Source organism: Bos mutus, chromosome 28, assembly GCF_027580195.1.
Source record: "Bos mutus isolate GX-2022 chromosome 28, NWIPB_WYAK_1.1, whole genome shotgun sequence".
Classification (NCBI taxonomy): Eukaryota; Metazoa; Chordata; class Mammalia; order Artiodactyla; family Bovidae; genus Bos; species Bos mutus.
Genome location: NC_091644.1, coordinates 32935349 through 32953011, shown reverse-complemented (window position 1 = coordinate 32953011; position 17663 = coordinate 32935349). Strand labels below are relative to the sequence as shown.

The 17663-nt window shown below is 42.8% G+C and overlaps 1 protein-coding gene across 2 annotated transcripts in view; it reads left to right on the top strand.

The window, feature by feature from the left end:
- The window catches only part of CHRM3 (cholinergic receptor muscarinic 3), a 554785-nt gene extending 538111 nt beyond the window's left edge, over positions 1 to 16674 (top strand). For both annotated transcript variants that reach the window (XM_070364602.1, XM_070364603.1), the window contains one exon: positions 14273 to 16674. In XM_070364602.1, the coding sequence (XP_070220703.1) occupies positions 14273 to 16064 (1792 nt within the window). In that variant the 3' untranslated portion in view covers positions 16065 to 16674. The remainder of the gene's footprint in view (positions 1 to 14272) is intronic.
- The last annotated feature ends 989 nt before the right edge of the window (positions 16675 to 17663 follow it).

Here is a 17663-nt window from a genome sequence, read left to right as displayed (position 1 = left end):
TAGCACATGCACATCACTTAGAAAAGCACCTGGCTCCCTGAAGGACAGATATTATCACAATAGCAAAAAGCAAACAGCAAGAGCAAAACCTGCAGCATCCTGAGATCATCATGATGCTTCTCCTCAAAGTCATAAAAAAGAACTTAGAAAGCACGTCCCTGGAAGGACAAAAGAAATTAAAATTGTGATGTCTTGCTTTCATTTCCCTAGTTTCCTATTCTTCCCCCAATGCTTTTTTAAAATTGAAGTAGGGTGGTGGTTTAGTTGCTAAGTCGCGTCTGACTCTTGCGACCCCATGGACTGTAGCCTGCCAGGCTCCTCTGTTCATGGGATTCTCCAGGCAAGGATACTGGAGTGGGTTGCCATTTCCTACTCCAGGGAATCTTCCCAACCCAGAAATCAAATCTGGGTCTCCTGCATTGCAGGCAGGTTCTTTACCAACTAAGCTACAAGGGAAGTATTGTTGATCTAAAATGCTATCTTAGTTTCCCACAATGCTTTTAAATCTCTTAACCATGCATAACATTCTTCGCTGAGTATCTAAAGCCATCTTGCTAGGTTTTTACTCTGATGAGTGGTAGAGTTTATCCACTTTGTATTCTGTCTCCTTGTCCCCATCCTCCAATGCATCTTCTTCAGTAGAATTTGTTGTGATCTTCAGGGCTTTTTGCTTTCAAGTTGTTGAGAGAAATCATGATCACTATGTCTTTTTCTTGCCTGATTTGCTTTTATAAGAAAAAGTTAGCATTTATAAATAAATATAAATATTTATATTAATAAGATTTGTTTTATATTAAATTTTATTAATAAAGCCATGCATATCAAATATCCATCCACTAAACATGTTATCTATTGAGAAACCATTTTATTTTAATCACAACTAGAAGTTCTAAGAAAGACTTGGAAACTTGAAAAAAAGAAAGGAGGAAAGAAAAGAGGAAAGCAAAATAAACCTTTGGTACTGTCCCTGAAGATTTATAACCTAATAGTCAAATGAAAATACATATATACACAGAGTAATATTTCAAATATTTAAAAACAAGGAATGGCACATGTGGCTGCCAGTCCAAGTGGTCACCTCATCGAGGCCACCTTGCTGGCACATTCCAGGGACCCCAGTTCTGAGTGTGAGGATGAGGTGGGAGAGGCAGGGTCTCCCACTTACAAAACATCTGTTGAGTGATGGCAGTTGTATCAGATGCTTCACCTGTTCTCTCACTTAATCTGCTCCACAGCCATGCAGAGTTACTATTATTACCTGAAAGTCATTGCTCAGCCATGCCCAATTCTTTGCGACCCCATGGACTAACTCCCACCAGGCTCCTCTGTCCATGGGATTTCCCAGGCAAGAATACTAAAGTGGGTTGCAATTTACTATTATTGTTATTCTTAATGTTCTTATGTGGAGACTGAGGATCTCAGAGCTTTTATCACTCACCAGAGGCACAACAACTGGTAAAGAGTGAGCAAGGACTCAAACCCAGGCTATCACCTTGCAGGAGTCCTAATGCCGTCAGGGTATGTGACAGGTGTGAAGGGTGTGAGGTCCAGAGTACATGCTGGAGCAGCAAAGAGGGATTACAATAATTGTGTATTATGTGATGCTGTTTTTCCAGAGAACTCTGCGTTTGTACTGTGCTGACTGCCAGATGAACCTTGAAAGAGAGGATGTGGTTACTTGGGAACCCGTCTCTCTTTCTCTGAGGTAGAAGAGGCTGACGTGGCTCTGGACAGTAGCCTGGTGGTCCAGGGGAGGGTCCTCTCTCCCAGCCTCACCTTCTCCCAGTTCACAAAGATGGATTCCACCAAATCCTCTTTTCTGGGGTCAGTCCCAGCCAGATGCCTCCATATCTAAGGTCACTTTGAGAATCCCAGAGTAGTTTCTCAGCACTCTCTACATCTGGAGCCCTGAGCCTGTTGAAAATACAATGTCTATCTCTTCCTTCCAACCACCTTCACATTCTCCAAGCGCATCCCCTGAGCCCTTCTGTTCTTGTTCTTAGTTCGCCTGTCCAATGATGTTGTCAACCTCAGTGATGACGCTGGGTGGAGGCAGTAGTTCTGGGTCTACTCTGGGAAAGAAATTATGCTGCATGTCCGAGTAAAAAGTCAAGTAGCAGAAGATGGAACCTCCAGTGTAGCGAAGGAGACAAGTCGAATCGCTGTGTGCTGGGATGGCAGGATGTGCAGGGCATGCAGGACCACTGAGCGGTGGACTTGGCATAGGCTGTGCCATGTCTTCAGAAGGCTGTGTTCTGTTTTTAGTGCGTGGCAGCCTGGAGTTCATATTCCTCACACTCACAAAGTAGCCTCGCCTTTCTCTCTGCGTGGCAGTGATTTTGTTTAGTTGATGGTGTCTCCTAGTGGTTCCTGGACAACAAGAACTCTGTCCCCAGTGCGAGGCCTGCAGTAAGCCCTCGGACACACTGACTATCTGAAATAAGAGTGGAAAAGCTGCATAAATGAATATGAGATTCATCCTGGTGGGGAGAGGTGGAGAGTGTGATTTCCAGAGAAAGTAAATGTGAGCTGATTCCGGAAGAGACTTAGAGTTTGCCAGGTGTGTGAGTGCCAGGACGTTTTACAGATTTTCCTGGCAAAGGGAATGTTGCAACATTTTCTACATCTCTGTTGTCTCTTTATGCTAGAGTTTCTCAACTTCTGCACTACTGACCTCTTGGGCTGGATGATTCTGTATTGTAGGGACTTGTCCAGTGCATCGTAGGATGTTTATCAGCATCTCCTGGCCTCTACGCACCTTGTGCTGGTAACATGTTCTCCCCAAACTGTGATAAAAAATGCCCCCAGATGTTGCCAAATAGGGCAGAGTCACCCTGGTTTGAGAAATCAACCAACAAATGTTTTATGCTCAACAAATGCCAGCTCTTGTGAGCCTTGAAAAAAGCCAATCTATAAAATCAAACAGTCATAGAAAATTATTCATCTTAACCATTTTTTGAGAAACTTTCATGGACCCATCTGCCTATTCTGAGTGCTTTCTACTATCCTATCCAATCCTCAAGAATGATAATCCCCATTTTATAGATGAGAAAGCAGGATCAGAGTGCTCAGGCAGCTTGCCTGCGTGGCAGAATCAGTCTGTTTCTGACCCTAAGGCACTGTTGCAGGACTCGTTACACTGTTTTCTCCATGTCCTCTACTTCTGCGTTTTTGCAAACAGTCTTCTGTACATGGATGAATGAGGGGGTGGTGGTGCATACAGGCTTCCGTTTAAAAGGAAATCAGATATATAGTCTGTGTTCAGATGAAAAAGTAAATAACTCTGATAAATGTGGACCTTGAAAAAAAATCATAACTCCTCCAGTTTAATCATGGACTGTGTGCTTAGCTGTCCAGTCGTGTCCAACTCTCTGCAACCCTATGGACTGTAGCCCGCCAGGCTCCTCTGTCCATGGAATTCTCCAGGCAAGAATACTGGAGTGGGTTGCCATTCCCTTCTCCAGGAGATCTTCCCAACCCAGGGACTGAACCCAGGTCTCCCACATTGCAGGTGGATTCTCTACCAACTGAACCACCAGAGAAGCCCAAAAAGTAATCATTAGACATCAAAATCAAGCCCAAAGCACTTTCTTCCCAAGTGTCCTTTCCAAATGTAAACCAAAATGTCAGAAATATTTAGCCCCAATGACTGTTTTCACTAAAAGATTTCCAATCAGAATTAATTCTACAATTATATTAGCTCTAATAGCATTATAGAAGCACAGTCTTTGAAATAAGTAGCAATGAATATGCAGAATGTTGAAACCCTACTGAACGTATCTGCAGTCATAAACGTTTGCAGTGGAAACAAATCCAGCAGCTGTACACTGTCCCTGTTTTTCCCTCAGAAAAGGACCACATGAGGAGTGTGTGGACTCCAGTGGGCAAAGTGGGCTTACAGATATTTAGAAAGAACGTCTTCACCTATGTTTTCTCATTTTTTGTCATATCTCTAGAAGTTCTAACAACAGAGATTTTAGGCTTGGGCGTACTGAGGCAGACGACCACTAGTCCCGCTTAAGCTTTTGTTTTTGAGGTAAAATCATGTTATTTTAGTAGCAATTGCTATGCCTAGGCAGTGCTGATGCAAGAACTTTTCCAAGCATCCTTCATTTTTGTTGTCGAATTGAATAAAACCTATGAAAGGCGGCAACCAAGGGAAGCAGCACGATGTATCCACTTTTTGAAAACAAGCTTTGTCCTTTTAAAATGAAATTCTGTTCCAGTTTTGGCTTCTGAGATGTTCTGTTTGCACCAGGAGCGACTGCACCATATTAGGGCTCATCTGTCCTCCCTGCGGCTTGAAATGAATCACACGAGCTAAGTTCACAGAGTTTGATTCTGACTGTGCGCGTCTGAAAAGGTTGGATGCCCTTTAAAGACATGTTTGATTGCCGAGCGTGTGTTGATCCTGTTTGATATCCTCCACGGACTGCGTGACTGAACTAAGCTGAAGTTTCCCTGTCACCGGCCTGGGGAAACAGGCGGCGCTTTGGCGCCTGCAGGAGTGGTTGTTCTCCGAGTCAGCTCTGCCACCTAGTGGTCAGCGATGGCATTTCCTGTGTGCGACCAAGTTCGCTTTGGGAAAAGTCATTTCAGTTGTTGAATACTATGGTAATGGTGACAGAAAACAGAGACACACTCTTAGCAAAGAAAGCAGTCCAAGAGACACTCAAAACAATCCCTGCAACATGATGTGTACTGGATTCCAAGTATGGAAGAAGCACTAAATATTTGGTCTTAAAGAAAAGCATGTTTGTGAATTGCAAAGATATTTTTGGTTTCCTCCGTTCATGATTAAAACAATAATAATAGTCCAACTCATTCAGACTTATATTAAAAATTAAGTTACACGTTTTTTTCTGAGTTCAGGAGGTTTAAAAATTGAGAAGCCTCAGTCTTTTTTTCAGAATGAGCTGCCAGAATGGTTGGAGAAAATAAAGTTTGTCTCCTTGGAATCCATTATTTAAAAAGTCTTCAGATTTATATTGGCCTTTTAGGATTCTCTAAGAACTTTCACATGTGTTTTCATATCAGATATTTAAACATGTGTTTTTGTTTTAATTTTTAAAAGTCATCTGTATATTTTACAGATGTTTAACCCCGAATATTTTTTATTCCACAACTAGGGGGAAGGGAGGAAATTTCTTACAATTGTTCTTCACTTTCCCCTAAACTTAGTACTCTCAAATTGTTCTTTGATGTTTTCTCTTTCAGTCTTATTTTAAATTTAAATAAAAGATGTCAAATTATCCACTGCAGTGGTTTTCAAATATAACACATTTCACATCATGACTGTGTATTGAATACATGTTTGTGTGTGTGTGTGTGTGTGGGCACATGCTAAACAGAACTTCTGTGAAACAATACTTAGGTCATTATGTGGTTCATGCTCTGGTATATCCTATTCAATTCTATTTATTTTCTTGTTTATTCTCATGCTGGCCCACTGAATATTATAACTCCTAACTTTTTAAAAAACTAAGTGAATCCATTATGCCTGTGCTCCTAGATAGAATGTAGTGAAAACAATCTAGGAAAATATACACTCAGAGATGAAATCAAGAACCATCCTGTATATACAGTTGTAACTAACCCACATGAAAGAACTGTCCTCCACCCAGAATCCAGGAGGGCTCTCGATGGTGCTGATCTCACCCACAGGCAGATTATGTTGTTTTGCACTCCTTTGCCTGGGGTCTGGGCCCTGGACCACTTCAATAGCAAAGCTCTAAATGTCCCAGGACCCCAGTTACCAGCTCCCACCTGAACAGGGCAGGAACCTGCTATAGATCCCAGAGGGGACCTAGAGCCTGCCCCCTGCCCACTTCCGCTCCTACTGGATGAGCCTCTTTGCCCTTACGCAGGCTGCGCTCCTAGAATTCCTGCCTGGGACCACTTATAAAGTATTCAAGCAGCAGGCTTACAGGCATCTCTGGTCCCAACATCTGTTTATTCTTGAGCATTCAAAAGCAAAGTTTCCCCTTAGCTCGCCTCCTCTCTGACATAAGTCACTTCAGTGAGAATCAGCTCTGAACTCTCTTGATCAAAATTTGCTACCTATACAGCATATAAGCTGTTGAGTCAGGATGAGGAAGAGAGTGTGGAGCATAGAAGTGATCATCTCTTCTCAGAAAAAGCACCTTAAACCGAAGACGTTAAGTCCAGGTTTATCATTGTTTCATTTGAGTCTCACCTAGAACCCTGATTCTTAGAAAGTCACATGTTACTTATAAAATGATAGCTATACAGGAAGAAAGGGAAGTGACTGTCATATCAAATAAGGACTTTTATTAATATTTTTATTATACTCCTTATGAACTTTTGATCAGGTTTTTCTGATGTCAAACCGTACACCAGTAAGACATCCTCCCAGAGCAGAAGGATCCCTTTTAGTGGGTGAATCTGGAACGGTGACACGGAATCCAGAGAGATCATGGAAAATGTCTCAGGTACAGGGACCTGAGTGAAGGTTGGGAGAAGATCTTTCTCATTTGCCTAATGTTTAGGCCACTATACCGTCCCTTAATGCTCAAAGATCGATGTGTCTGCAGCTCAGTAGACCTTATCTCTAAAGCTCTGTCTTTACTAAGAGTATTTAAAGATCAAATGACCATATATACATGGATTTATTTCTGAGCTTTCTGAGCTTTTCTGGCTACATTAGTCTCCATTTAGGCCGGAAGAGGTGTGTATCTTGTTTTATTGCACTTAGCTTTACTCCTCTTCATAGATACTTCATTTTTTTATAAATTGAAAGTTTGTAGCAACCATGCATCAGTAAGTCTATCTGAGTCATTTTTCCAATAGCATTATTTTTCAATTAAGGTATGCACGTTGTTTTTTCAGGCATAGTTCTAGTACACACGGTATCTGAAATTTTAAGTGATATTAGATATTGAATTAATGTTGAATTATAAAAAGAACAATTACCACTGGTAAGTATGCCAAAGAATTCAGATCAAAGATCACTTAACAGTTCATGATTCACAGGCTTTCTAATGATGAGTCAAAAAGCCCCTAATGTAGGCACGAAGGCAGGTATTTAACGAACACATTATAGATAGCTGGTCCAAACTGTAGGTGTCTTTCCTCAATTCTTGTTTCTTTATATTCCGTATTCCAACAAAGCATAATTGGACTGGAATAGTATATAGCTTGTGGTGCTCCTGACAATTCACAGAAATGAAATGAAAGAGAGAATTGGTCTCTGGCTGATTTCCAAAATTCCTGCTTATATTCTTTACCATTATATCAGATGAGTAAAATGAGTTGATATTGAATGTAAACATAATGTGTTACTTCCAGGGAGCAATTTGACATTGCCTAAAAATTATGAGCTTTTGAAAATGATTTTATCCATGTCCTTGTTCTCATCTCAGGTGTGAGTCCATGGAAGGCAGAGTCTTGACTTATTGAATTCAGTAGCGCTGATCTTAATGACCTAAAGCTAGTGGTGGTCCAGTGAAAAGTGTTGATGCTGCACATGGCTGTTATGTTAATAAGGACCCTTTCAGGGGCAGCTAACAATAGCCTTTCTCAGGCAGACCAGACAGCAAAGGAAGTGGTTAGCTTATATCACTGCCAAATTCAAAGTGGTGGGGTTGACTTCAGGAATGGCTTGCTCCAGGTTTGGAAGGTCATCATGATCAGACCATCTCTGCTCCCTCATGTTCCTTCCCGTCTCTCTCCTTCCCACATATCTTTCCTCTGTGCTTAGGTGCTTCACCAATTTGCCATGTGGGTATAAATAGTCAGCAGCACCCAGGAATCCCAAGGAACAGAGAATTACCCTCTTTTTGCCAGCATCCCTATCAACTCCCCAAATTTATTCTTACTGCTCCTGTTTGCATGTTCTTTAGGCCCATAACTAAGGTTATGGAATCAGAACCATGTGATTGATGCCCATCCAGAAATATGTTCTGTAGATGACAGGCCACTTCCTAAAGAAGGACTGAAGGAAAGACAAATAATAGACATCCATTGCATGGTCTTGATAAAAAGCAAAAAAAGAAAAAGAAAGAAGACTGATATATTATCTTTTTATATAAAGCACTGGGATTATTAGCCACGGTATTTATTTATAATAATATCAGCATGGCATAAGTGATGAAAATAGTTCTGCAGGATGTGATCAATTCCATATGACATGGGAGTGGAAACTTAGTATTTAAGGCACTTTAAAAGGTGCTGAAGAAAGTTACATGAGATTCAGAGCACATCAGTGACTGGAGTGAGGTGGGAGTAAGATGAAGCAAGGAATGTAAAATCAGCTGAACACAACTGATTTATTTATTTACTCACGTATTTTTGGCTGAGTGGGGTCTCTGTTGCTGCACTGGCTTTTCTCTAGTTGTGGCTAGCAGGGGCTGAAACTCTTCATTGTGGCACACAGGCTTCTCATTGCAGCGGTTTCTCGCTGTGGAGTGAGGGCTTCAGTAGCTGTAGCATGTGGCCTCAGTAGTCGCAGCTCCCGGGCTCTAGAGAACAGGCTCAGTAATTGTGGTGCCCAGGCTTAGTTGCTCTGTGCATGTGGGATCTTCCCAGACCAGGGATCGAAGCCGTATCTCCTGCATTGGCAGGCGGATTCTTAACCACTGAGCCACCAGGGAAGCCCTGACAAGGGGGCTTAGCTGCTGTGTCCAGGAAGCTGTGGAGTGAAAGGTGGTGGGAATATAAAAGCTGTTCAGAGAGCACAGATCTTCGTCAACTTATGATAGGGATACTCCTGATGAACCCATTGTAAGTTGAAAATGTTGGTAAGTTGAAAATGCATGTAATACACATAACCTACCTAACATATACCTTAGCCTAACCTCAGAGAAGGCAATGGCACCCCACTCCAGTACTCTTGCCTGGAGAATCCCATGGACAGAGGAGCCTGGTAGGCTGCAATCCATGGGGTCGCAAAGAGTCGGACACAACTGAGCGACTTCACTTTCACTTTTCACTTTCATGCATTGGAGAAGGAAATGGCAACCCACTCCAGTGTTCTTGCCTGGAGAATCCCAGGGATGAGGGAGCCTGGTGGGCTGCCATCCATTGGGTCGCACAGAGTCAGACATGACTAAAGCGACTTAGCAGCAGCAGCAGCAGCCTAACCTACTTAGGACACTCACTCACATGAGCCTATAGTTGGACAAAAGCATCTCATGCAAAGTTTATTTTATAATGAAGTTGAATGGTTCATATTACTTGCTGAATACTGTACTGAAAGTGAAAAGCAGAATGGTTGCCTGGGTACAGAATGGTTGTTAGTGTGTCTGTTGTTTACCCTCTTGATCATGCGGCTGACAGACCTGTGGCTCTCCACCACTGCCTAGCATCATGAGAAAATCCCATAACTCATATCACTTACCTGGAGAAGACATCAAAATTCAAAGTATGATTTCTGCTGGAATGCATATCACTTTTATACCATTATAAAGTCAAATATCTGGGGGTTGTCTGTATATAAAAAATGAGCAAGGTATGGTGTCTGAAAAAGAGAAATGTGTAAGAGTGATAGAATGAAAATAATCCTTATCTGAACAAACATAGTGGAGCACTTTGGAGAGGCATCCTCAGCCCCCTAATAGAAGAGTGGTCATTAATTTCCGAGGCAGGTCATTGAGCAAAGGTGTCTCACTAAAGACAAGGCTGATCTCATATATGTAGCTGTAGGTGCGGTGGAGGAGGTACCAAGGCAAACACCTTTAGAACTATGCCAAACTGGGATCTGCATGGAGAAGGGAGAGCATATTGACTTTCCATATATGTACCTTGGAAAGTGAAAGCAGAAGTCGCTCAGTCGTGTCTGACTCTTTGTGACCCCATGGACTATACAGTCCATGGAATTCTCCAGGCCAGAATACTGGAGTGGGTAGCTGTTCCCTTCTCCAGGGGATCTTCCCAACCCAGGGATCGAACCCAGGTCTCCCGCATTGCAGGCAGATTCTTTACCAGCTGAGCTACCAGGGAATCCCTATGTACCTTGGAAGAAATCGTAAATGCTGTTGAGTACCCCAAACAACATGTAGCCCTTCCTAAATACGGACATCCCTTTGAGAGGGAGCTGGGAGATATAGATGAGCTGACAGCACCTAATAAAACCCAGAAAAGTAAAAGGAAATAAAGAAAAAAAAAAAAAAAAAAGCAGCAATTACCTGTCATTGGAAATTAGTGCAATGTAGATTTCATCTATGGGAAAATAGTGATGGATTATACAGTTTTTAAACTAGGCAACCCACTCCAGTATTCTTGCCTGGAAAATCCCAAGGATAGAATGCCCTGGTAGACTACAGTTCATGGGGTAGCAAAGAGTCAGACATGACTGAGCAACTTCACTTTCACTTTCTCTGTAATATAATAATACATTATATTTAGACTAGTTACAATATTCTACTATTGCAAATGGTGCTGAAGTGAATGTATCTAAATGTATTTATGAATGCAAAGATGTGTGTGCTTACATATGTCCAATCACATATGTGTATACATGATACATATATACCACATATAGTCACTTTAAATATTCTTCAATTAGACTTTAAAGAGGTATATAATGAATTGTACCCAGTTAGGAGGGACAAGTTAGGAGCCTGGGGGGCTACAGCCCATGGGGTCACAAAGAGTCAGACACGACTGAGTACCTAAGCCCAGCACAGTTGTGTGGATGACCTGATGGTGAGGCAGAGGAATACCACAGTTAAACAAAGAGGCAATAGGCTTGGATTACCTGGGGATGAATCTCTGTCCCTTTACCTTTACTCGTTAGCTTGATTCTTAGACAAATTACTTAACCATCTGGGTCTCAAATTCCTGTTAAAAATGATATTATTTTAAAAATTAAATAAGATAGTGCTTATGACAATTTGCAAAATGTGTACCATGTAGGAAGTATTATATAATAAGTATTTCCTTCTATCATTTATTATTGCATCAAGTTGAGCTCTTTGACCACCAAAGCAAAGTAAATTCACTGTTCAGTAAAGAATAAAATGAAAATAAAATGGCAGATACTGCACTAATGCAGCATGTATTATAAGCAAGCTCTGGTCTAAGTACTTTCAGTTCAGTTCAGTTCAGTCGCTCAGTTGTGTTCAACTCTTTGTGACCCCATGGACTGCAGCACACCAGGCCTCCCTGCCCATCACCAACTCTCAGAGTTTACTCAAACTCATGTCCATTGAGTCAGTGATGCCATCCAACCATCTCATCCTCTGTTGTCCCCTTCTCCTCTTGCCTTTAACCTTTCCCAGCATCAGTGTCTTTTCCAATGAGTCAGTTCTTCGCATTAGGTGGCCAAAGTATTGGAGTTTCAGCTTTAGCATCAGTCCTTCCGATGAATATTCAAGACTGATTTCCTTTAGGATGGACTGGTTTGATCTCCTTCCAGTCCAAGGGACTCTCAAGAGTCTTCTCCAACACCATAGTTCAAAAGCATCAATTCTTTGGCGTTCAGCTTTCTTTATAGTCCAACTCTCACATCCATACAATCACTACTGGAAAAACCATAGCTTTGACTAGACAGACCTTTATTGCCAAAGTAATGTCTCTGCTTTTTAATAAGCTGTCTAGGTTGGTCATAACAGAGCAAGCATCTTTTAATTTCATGGCTGCAGTCACCATCTGCAGTGATTTTGGAGCCCAGAAAAATGAAGTCTATCACTGTTTCCACTGTTTCCCCATCTATTTGCCATGAAGTGATGGGACTGGATGCCATGATCTTAGTTTTCTGAATGTAGACTTTTAAGTGAACTTTGATGAGAGAGAAACTTTCCTGACCAGTTACCATTGGATTCTAGGTTGAATTTATTCCATTATACAAAATGTTTCATTCTTATTTCTCAGTGAGGAAACTGGGACTCAAAGAGGTTAAATAATACCCAAGATTTCACCCTCAGGAAGTTTTTGAACTAAGCTTTGAATCTATGCCTTTGGGACTCCAGAATCTTCCTGCTACTCCTTAAGCTGTTTCCATAAGGCATGCTATGAACCTCACTGCACTCCTTTGAGAGCTGCCCCTACCTGCAGTATCTAAAGGCTTAATTTGGACTCTTACCATGTGCACGTGTCAACATATTTGTACTGTAAACATTTACAGTGAACACTTTTAACCAAGAGCCGCAACATAGTAGACCACGGTCTCAATAGATTCTTGTTGTGATTCTCATATGTTGTATTTGTGGTATGACACTCACTGAGGAATGATTCACTGAATAAAGTCCACAAAGATTGGTGGTATGAGAATCCCAGAGTCAGCTGTGATGTGAAAGTACAAGCCTGGGGGTTCTAAGAGGTTGAAGCAGGTCTCAACCTAAGGCTCTCCCTGACAGTACAGAGGGTCTTACTAGAGATGTATTCGTTATAACCATTCTTGGTCATTTATTTATTTTGGTAACAACTGATTGACAGAACCAATTGCAAAAAAAAAAAAAAAAAAAAAGTGATACAAATAAATGTATTTACAAAACAGAAACAGACTTACAGATTTTGAAAACAAATTTATGGTTTCCAAAGTGGAAATGTGGGTGGGGGAGGGATAAATTAGGAGTTTGAGATTAACATATATGTACTGCTGCTGCTGCTGCTAAGTCGCTTCAGTCGTGTCCGACTCTGTGCGACCCCATAGACGGCAGCCCACCAGGTTCCCCCGTCCTTGGGATTCTCCAGGCAAGAACACTGGAGTGGGTTGCCATTTCCTTCTCCAATGCATGAAAGTGAAAAGTGAAAGTGAAGCTGCTCAGTCATTTCCGACTCTTCACGATCCCATGGACTGCAGCCCACAGGCTCCTCCATCCATGGGATTTTCCAGGCAAGAGTATTGGAGTGGGTTGCCATCGCCTTCTCCAATATATGTACTACTATATATAAAATAAACAATCAACAAGGACCTACTGTATATCAAACAAGGAACTCTAGTCATATTCTATAATAACCTCTATGTGAAAAGAATCTGAAAAAGAATGAATATATGTGTATGCATAACTGAATCACTTTGCTATACACCAGAAAGTAACACAACATTGTAAATCAACTATAATATAAAATTAAAAAATAAAAAAGAACTGGGACTTCCTGTGTGGTCCAGTGGATAAGACTCTGCTTGCAATGCCAGGGCTCCAGGTTGGATCCCTGATCAGGGAACTAGATCCCACAAGTCACAACTTTAAAAAAGATTCTGCATGCCACAGCTGAAAAAGATCACATTTGCTGAAACTAAGACCCAGTGCTGCCAAATAAAAAAAAAAATTGTTTTTCAAAGAACTAATTTTAGTTTTGCAACTATTTATTGCATATGGTACTAAATGCTTTTTCATAACTAGAGATAACGTATCTAACTACTAGAAATATTCAGAACTGGTTCGGTTCAGACTGTTCAGTTCAGAACAGTCTCGTCAGGGTTCTGCATATTATCAAGCAAAAGATAGCTGCCTTGTATACTGTTCCCAACTGTTACAAAGAACCAGTACATTCCTTTTTCTTACTGTGTGTCGAAGAGAAACTATAAAGTGATGTGATTATATGCTTACTTCCCCCCTTGCTGTTGTTGCTTATTCCACTGAGGCTTACATGGCTGGAATTCCCTTAGAGGTGCAGTGTCTAAAGCCTGGGATAGGTAAATGCCCAGGTGGATAAAATGCAAATGAGTAAGATCAACTGCTCATGTAGCATGAGAATAAAGCAGTGCTGAATATCATAATTGCATCTATAATATTTCCCCTACTTTTCAAAACATGAGAAGGAAGGAAAGGTTTTTTGATAGCGCCATTGTGTGGAAGTATTTGTGGTCTGTAGAAATGTGGAAAATGTGGAGAAAAAAAACACAAAGCTCAGTGCATGCAACCAGCTAATTGTGCTACCTCGAACAAATCGATCTGTGCCTGCCCTGTGCTCCTCACCTTGATTTAATTTATTTACTTTTATCGAAATAAACTTGACAACTCATGATCTTTAAAATGAGAGAATGAACCTGATGTGCAGGTCCGTCTCAGGTTCATATTAATAGGGTTCCCCTGGTGGCTCAGAATATAGACTCCACCTGCAGTGTAGGAGACCCAGGTTTCATCCCTGGGTCGAGAAGATCCCCTAGAGAAGGAAATGGCAACCCACTCCAGTATTCTTGCCTGGAGAATCTCATGGACAGAGGAGCCTGGCGGGCTACAGTCCTTGGGGGCACGCATATCATCCAGTGATAGGTCTTCCGTGTCTTTTAGAGGGTGCAATGCAGAAAGCAAATCCAGTGAGGGCAGTAACGGTCCTGACTCCATCTTTTCTCTTTTCTCCCCAGACTATGTCAGAGAGTCACCATGACCTTGCACAATAACAATACAACCTCACCCTTGTTTCCGAACATCAGCTCTTCCTGGATTCACGGCCCTTCGGATACAGGGCTGCCCCCAGGAACGGTTACTCATTTTGGCAGCTACAACATTTCTCGGGCAGCTGGGAATCTCTCCTCTCCAAATGGCACCACCAGTGACCCTCTAGGAGGTCATACCATCTGGCAGGTGGTCTTCATTGCATTCTTAACAGGCGTCCTGGCCTTGGTGACCATCATTGGCAACATCCTGGTGATAGTGGCATTCAAGGTCAACAAGCAGCTGAAGACAGTCAACAACTACTTCCTCTTAAGTCTGGCCTGTGCTGACCTGATTATTGGGGTCATTTCGATGAATCTGTTTACTACCTACATCATCATGAACCGATGGGCGTTGGGGAACCTGGCCTGTGACCTCTGGCTATCCATTGACTACGTGGCTAGCAATGCCTCCGTCATGAACCTTCTGGTCATCAGCTTCGACAGATACTTTTCCATCACGAGGCCGCTCACGTACCGAGCCAAACGAACAACAAAGCGAGCTGGTGTGATGATAGGTTTGGCTTGGGTCATCTCCTTCATCCTTTGGGCTCCTGCCATCTTGTTCTGGCAATACTTTGTTGGGAAGAGAACTGTGCCTCCAGGGGAGTGCTTCATCCAGTTCCTCAGCGAGCCCACCATAACCTTCGGAACGGCCATTGCTGCCTTTTATATGCCTGTCACCATCATGACTATTTTATACTGGAGGATCTATAAGGAAACTGAAAAACGTACCAAAGAACTTGCTGGGCTGCAAGCCTCTGGAACAGAGGCCGAAGCGGAGAACTTTGTCCACCCCACGGGCAGTTCTCGAAGCTGCAGCAGCTATGAGCTCCAGCAGCAGAGCATGAGACGCTCAGCCAGGAGGAAGTACGGACGCTGCCATTTCTGGTTCACGACCAAGAGTTGGAAGCCAAGCGCCGAGCAGATGGACCAAGACCACAGCAGCAGTGACAGCTGGAATAACAATGATGCCGCTGCCTCCCTGGAGAACTCCGCCTCCTCCGACGAGGAGGACATTGGCTCAGAGACCAGAGCCATCTACTCCATCGTGCTCAAGCTCCCAGGTCACAGCACCATCCTCAACTCCACCAAACTACCTTCATCAGACAACCTGCAGGTGCCGGAGGAGGAGCTGGGTTCAGTGGGCTTGGAGAGGAAACCCAGCAAACTTCAGACCCAGCAGAGCATGGACGATGGAGGCAGCTTTCAGAAAAGCTTCTCCAAGCTTCCCATCCAGTTAGAGTCTGCCGTGGACACAGCCAAGGCCTCTGATGTCAACTCCTCGGTGGGGAAGACCACGGCCACTCTACCTCTATCCTTTAAGGAAGCTACACTGGCCAAGAGGTTTGCTCTGAAGACCAGAAGCCAGATCACTAAGCGGAAACGGATGTCCCTCATCAAGGAGAAGAAAGCGGCCCAGACCCTCAGCGCCATCCTGCTTGCCTTCATCATCACCTGGACCCCCTACAATATCATGGTTCTGGTGAACACCTTTTGTGACAGCTGCATCCCCAAAACCTATTGGAATCTGGGCTACTGGCTGTGCTACATCAACAGCACCGTGAACCCCGTGTGCTATGCCCTGTGCAACAAAACATTCAGAAACACTTTCAAGATGCTGCTGTTGTGTCAGTGTGACAAGAGGAAGAGACGCAAGCAGCAGTACCAGCAGAGACAGTCGGTCATTTTCCACAAGCGGGTGCCTGAGCAGGCCTTATAGAATGGGGTGCGTTCAATAGCCGTCACCATACGCACACATCAACCCACAAACCTTAGGAGGGAGTAAGGCGAGGGTGGGGGTCGTCTCTGGCACTGATAAACATGTTTTTATCACCCAGACGTGAAAGAAGCTGCCTGTTTCCCGGTCCATTAAATAAACCCATTTTAATATCAAAAGTCAAATACCTGTTCAGCCAAAAATAAGTAAGCTTATTACTGAATATGAAGGAATTTATTCTGAAATAGACTTTGTTTTTTTCTTAAAGAGAAGGAAATAATTTTTTCATAGCAATTACACACCCAGATTGGTCTGCCTGGGTCTTTTAATTCCCGTTAGCTCTGGAATCCCGGTGAGCGTAACTAACTGGCCCAGTTGTCACATGTTCTCCAAGGATCCCCAAAGTGTCCATCGGATCCCACATGGAACATGTCAGGCTAGTGAAGCCATGGTCCTGAAAATCTTTCGTACGTTGCAAAACAGCACCTCCTCGTCCCAGTAGAGCTCCCTGTCTTCTCATCGGTGTGTCATTAAGCTCTCTTTGTGGACTTGATTCTTGCAAAGTACTGTTTTGTGCAGTTCAAGTTTCGTACAAATAAAAGATATATAAGTATATATGTGTATATATATATATGTGTGTGTGTGTGTGTGTATGTGTGTGAATTCCACGCACACACACGTAGTGTATATAATATAATGGGAATTAATGAACTGGCAAATTACTCCGGCAATAGATGCTTTCAGTACTTTGGTGACTAAAGTTTCTCTAGGATCCTAACACAACGTCAAAGTGAAATAAACCCAGTAGTGTTTTGGAAACCAGGGCTGTTTTCCTGGAGAACAGGCAGCAGACAGCAGCCAGGCTCTCTGGGCTGATCTGTGTAGCACAGTCAGCCTAGCGAGTCAGATGAGCACCATGGTCTGACCAGATTCTGAGTAAGTTTTCACCTTTGTTGACACCCTCAACAAAGCTAAATCAAATGGGGGCCCCCTCTGTGCCCAAAGAATGAGTCACATCCGTGGCTTTGAATTTAATGGTCCAAATCTGAATGTTTCCAACCAAAACCTTTGCTATCTTACCTGCTTGAAATTTAATAATAGTGCCACATTTGAATTTCATGCACAACATTATCTGGGGCAAAGCAGAAGAGACCTCGTGAGGGCCAGAGAGGAACACAGGATTCGATTTTTTGCTACTCAGCATCTTTAAATGCGAAAGGGCTTAAACCTCTTGTCACTTTGCTGTGACCAATGCTTTCTGGTGTTCATTGTGTGACCTTCACCCAGAATAGGTGGGGGTTGGCAAGTCCCAAATCCTCTGAAGAAAGTATTACACTCTGAAATGTATTGCTGCAAATTGATTTCTTTAGTACATTTCTAAAAAGTGATTTTTGTGTTCTCTTCTGAATTGACCCAAATGCTAACTGTTCTTTTTGGGGGAGGGGAGGGGCGCTGCTGTGGCTGTCATCTGTGTTGCTGCTATAGTTGTTGAGGTTCCTTTTCTCCTTTTGTGGGGGCTGCGTGGGGAGTGGGAGGGGTGGGAGGCGGGGGGCTGAGGAGAAATCTTCTGTCTGTACAGGGTCTCTGTGTCGTGAACCCGGA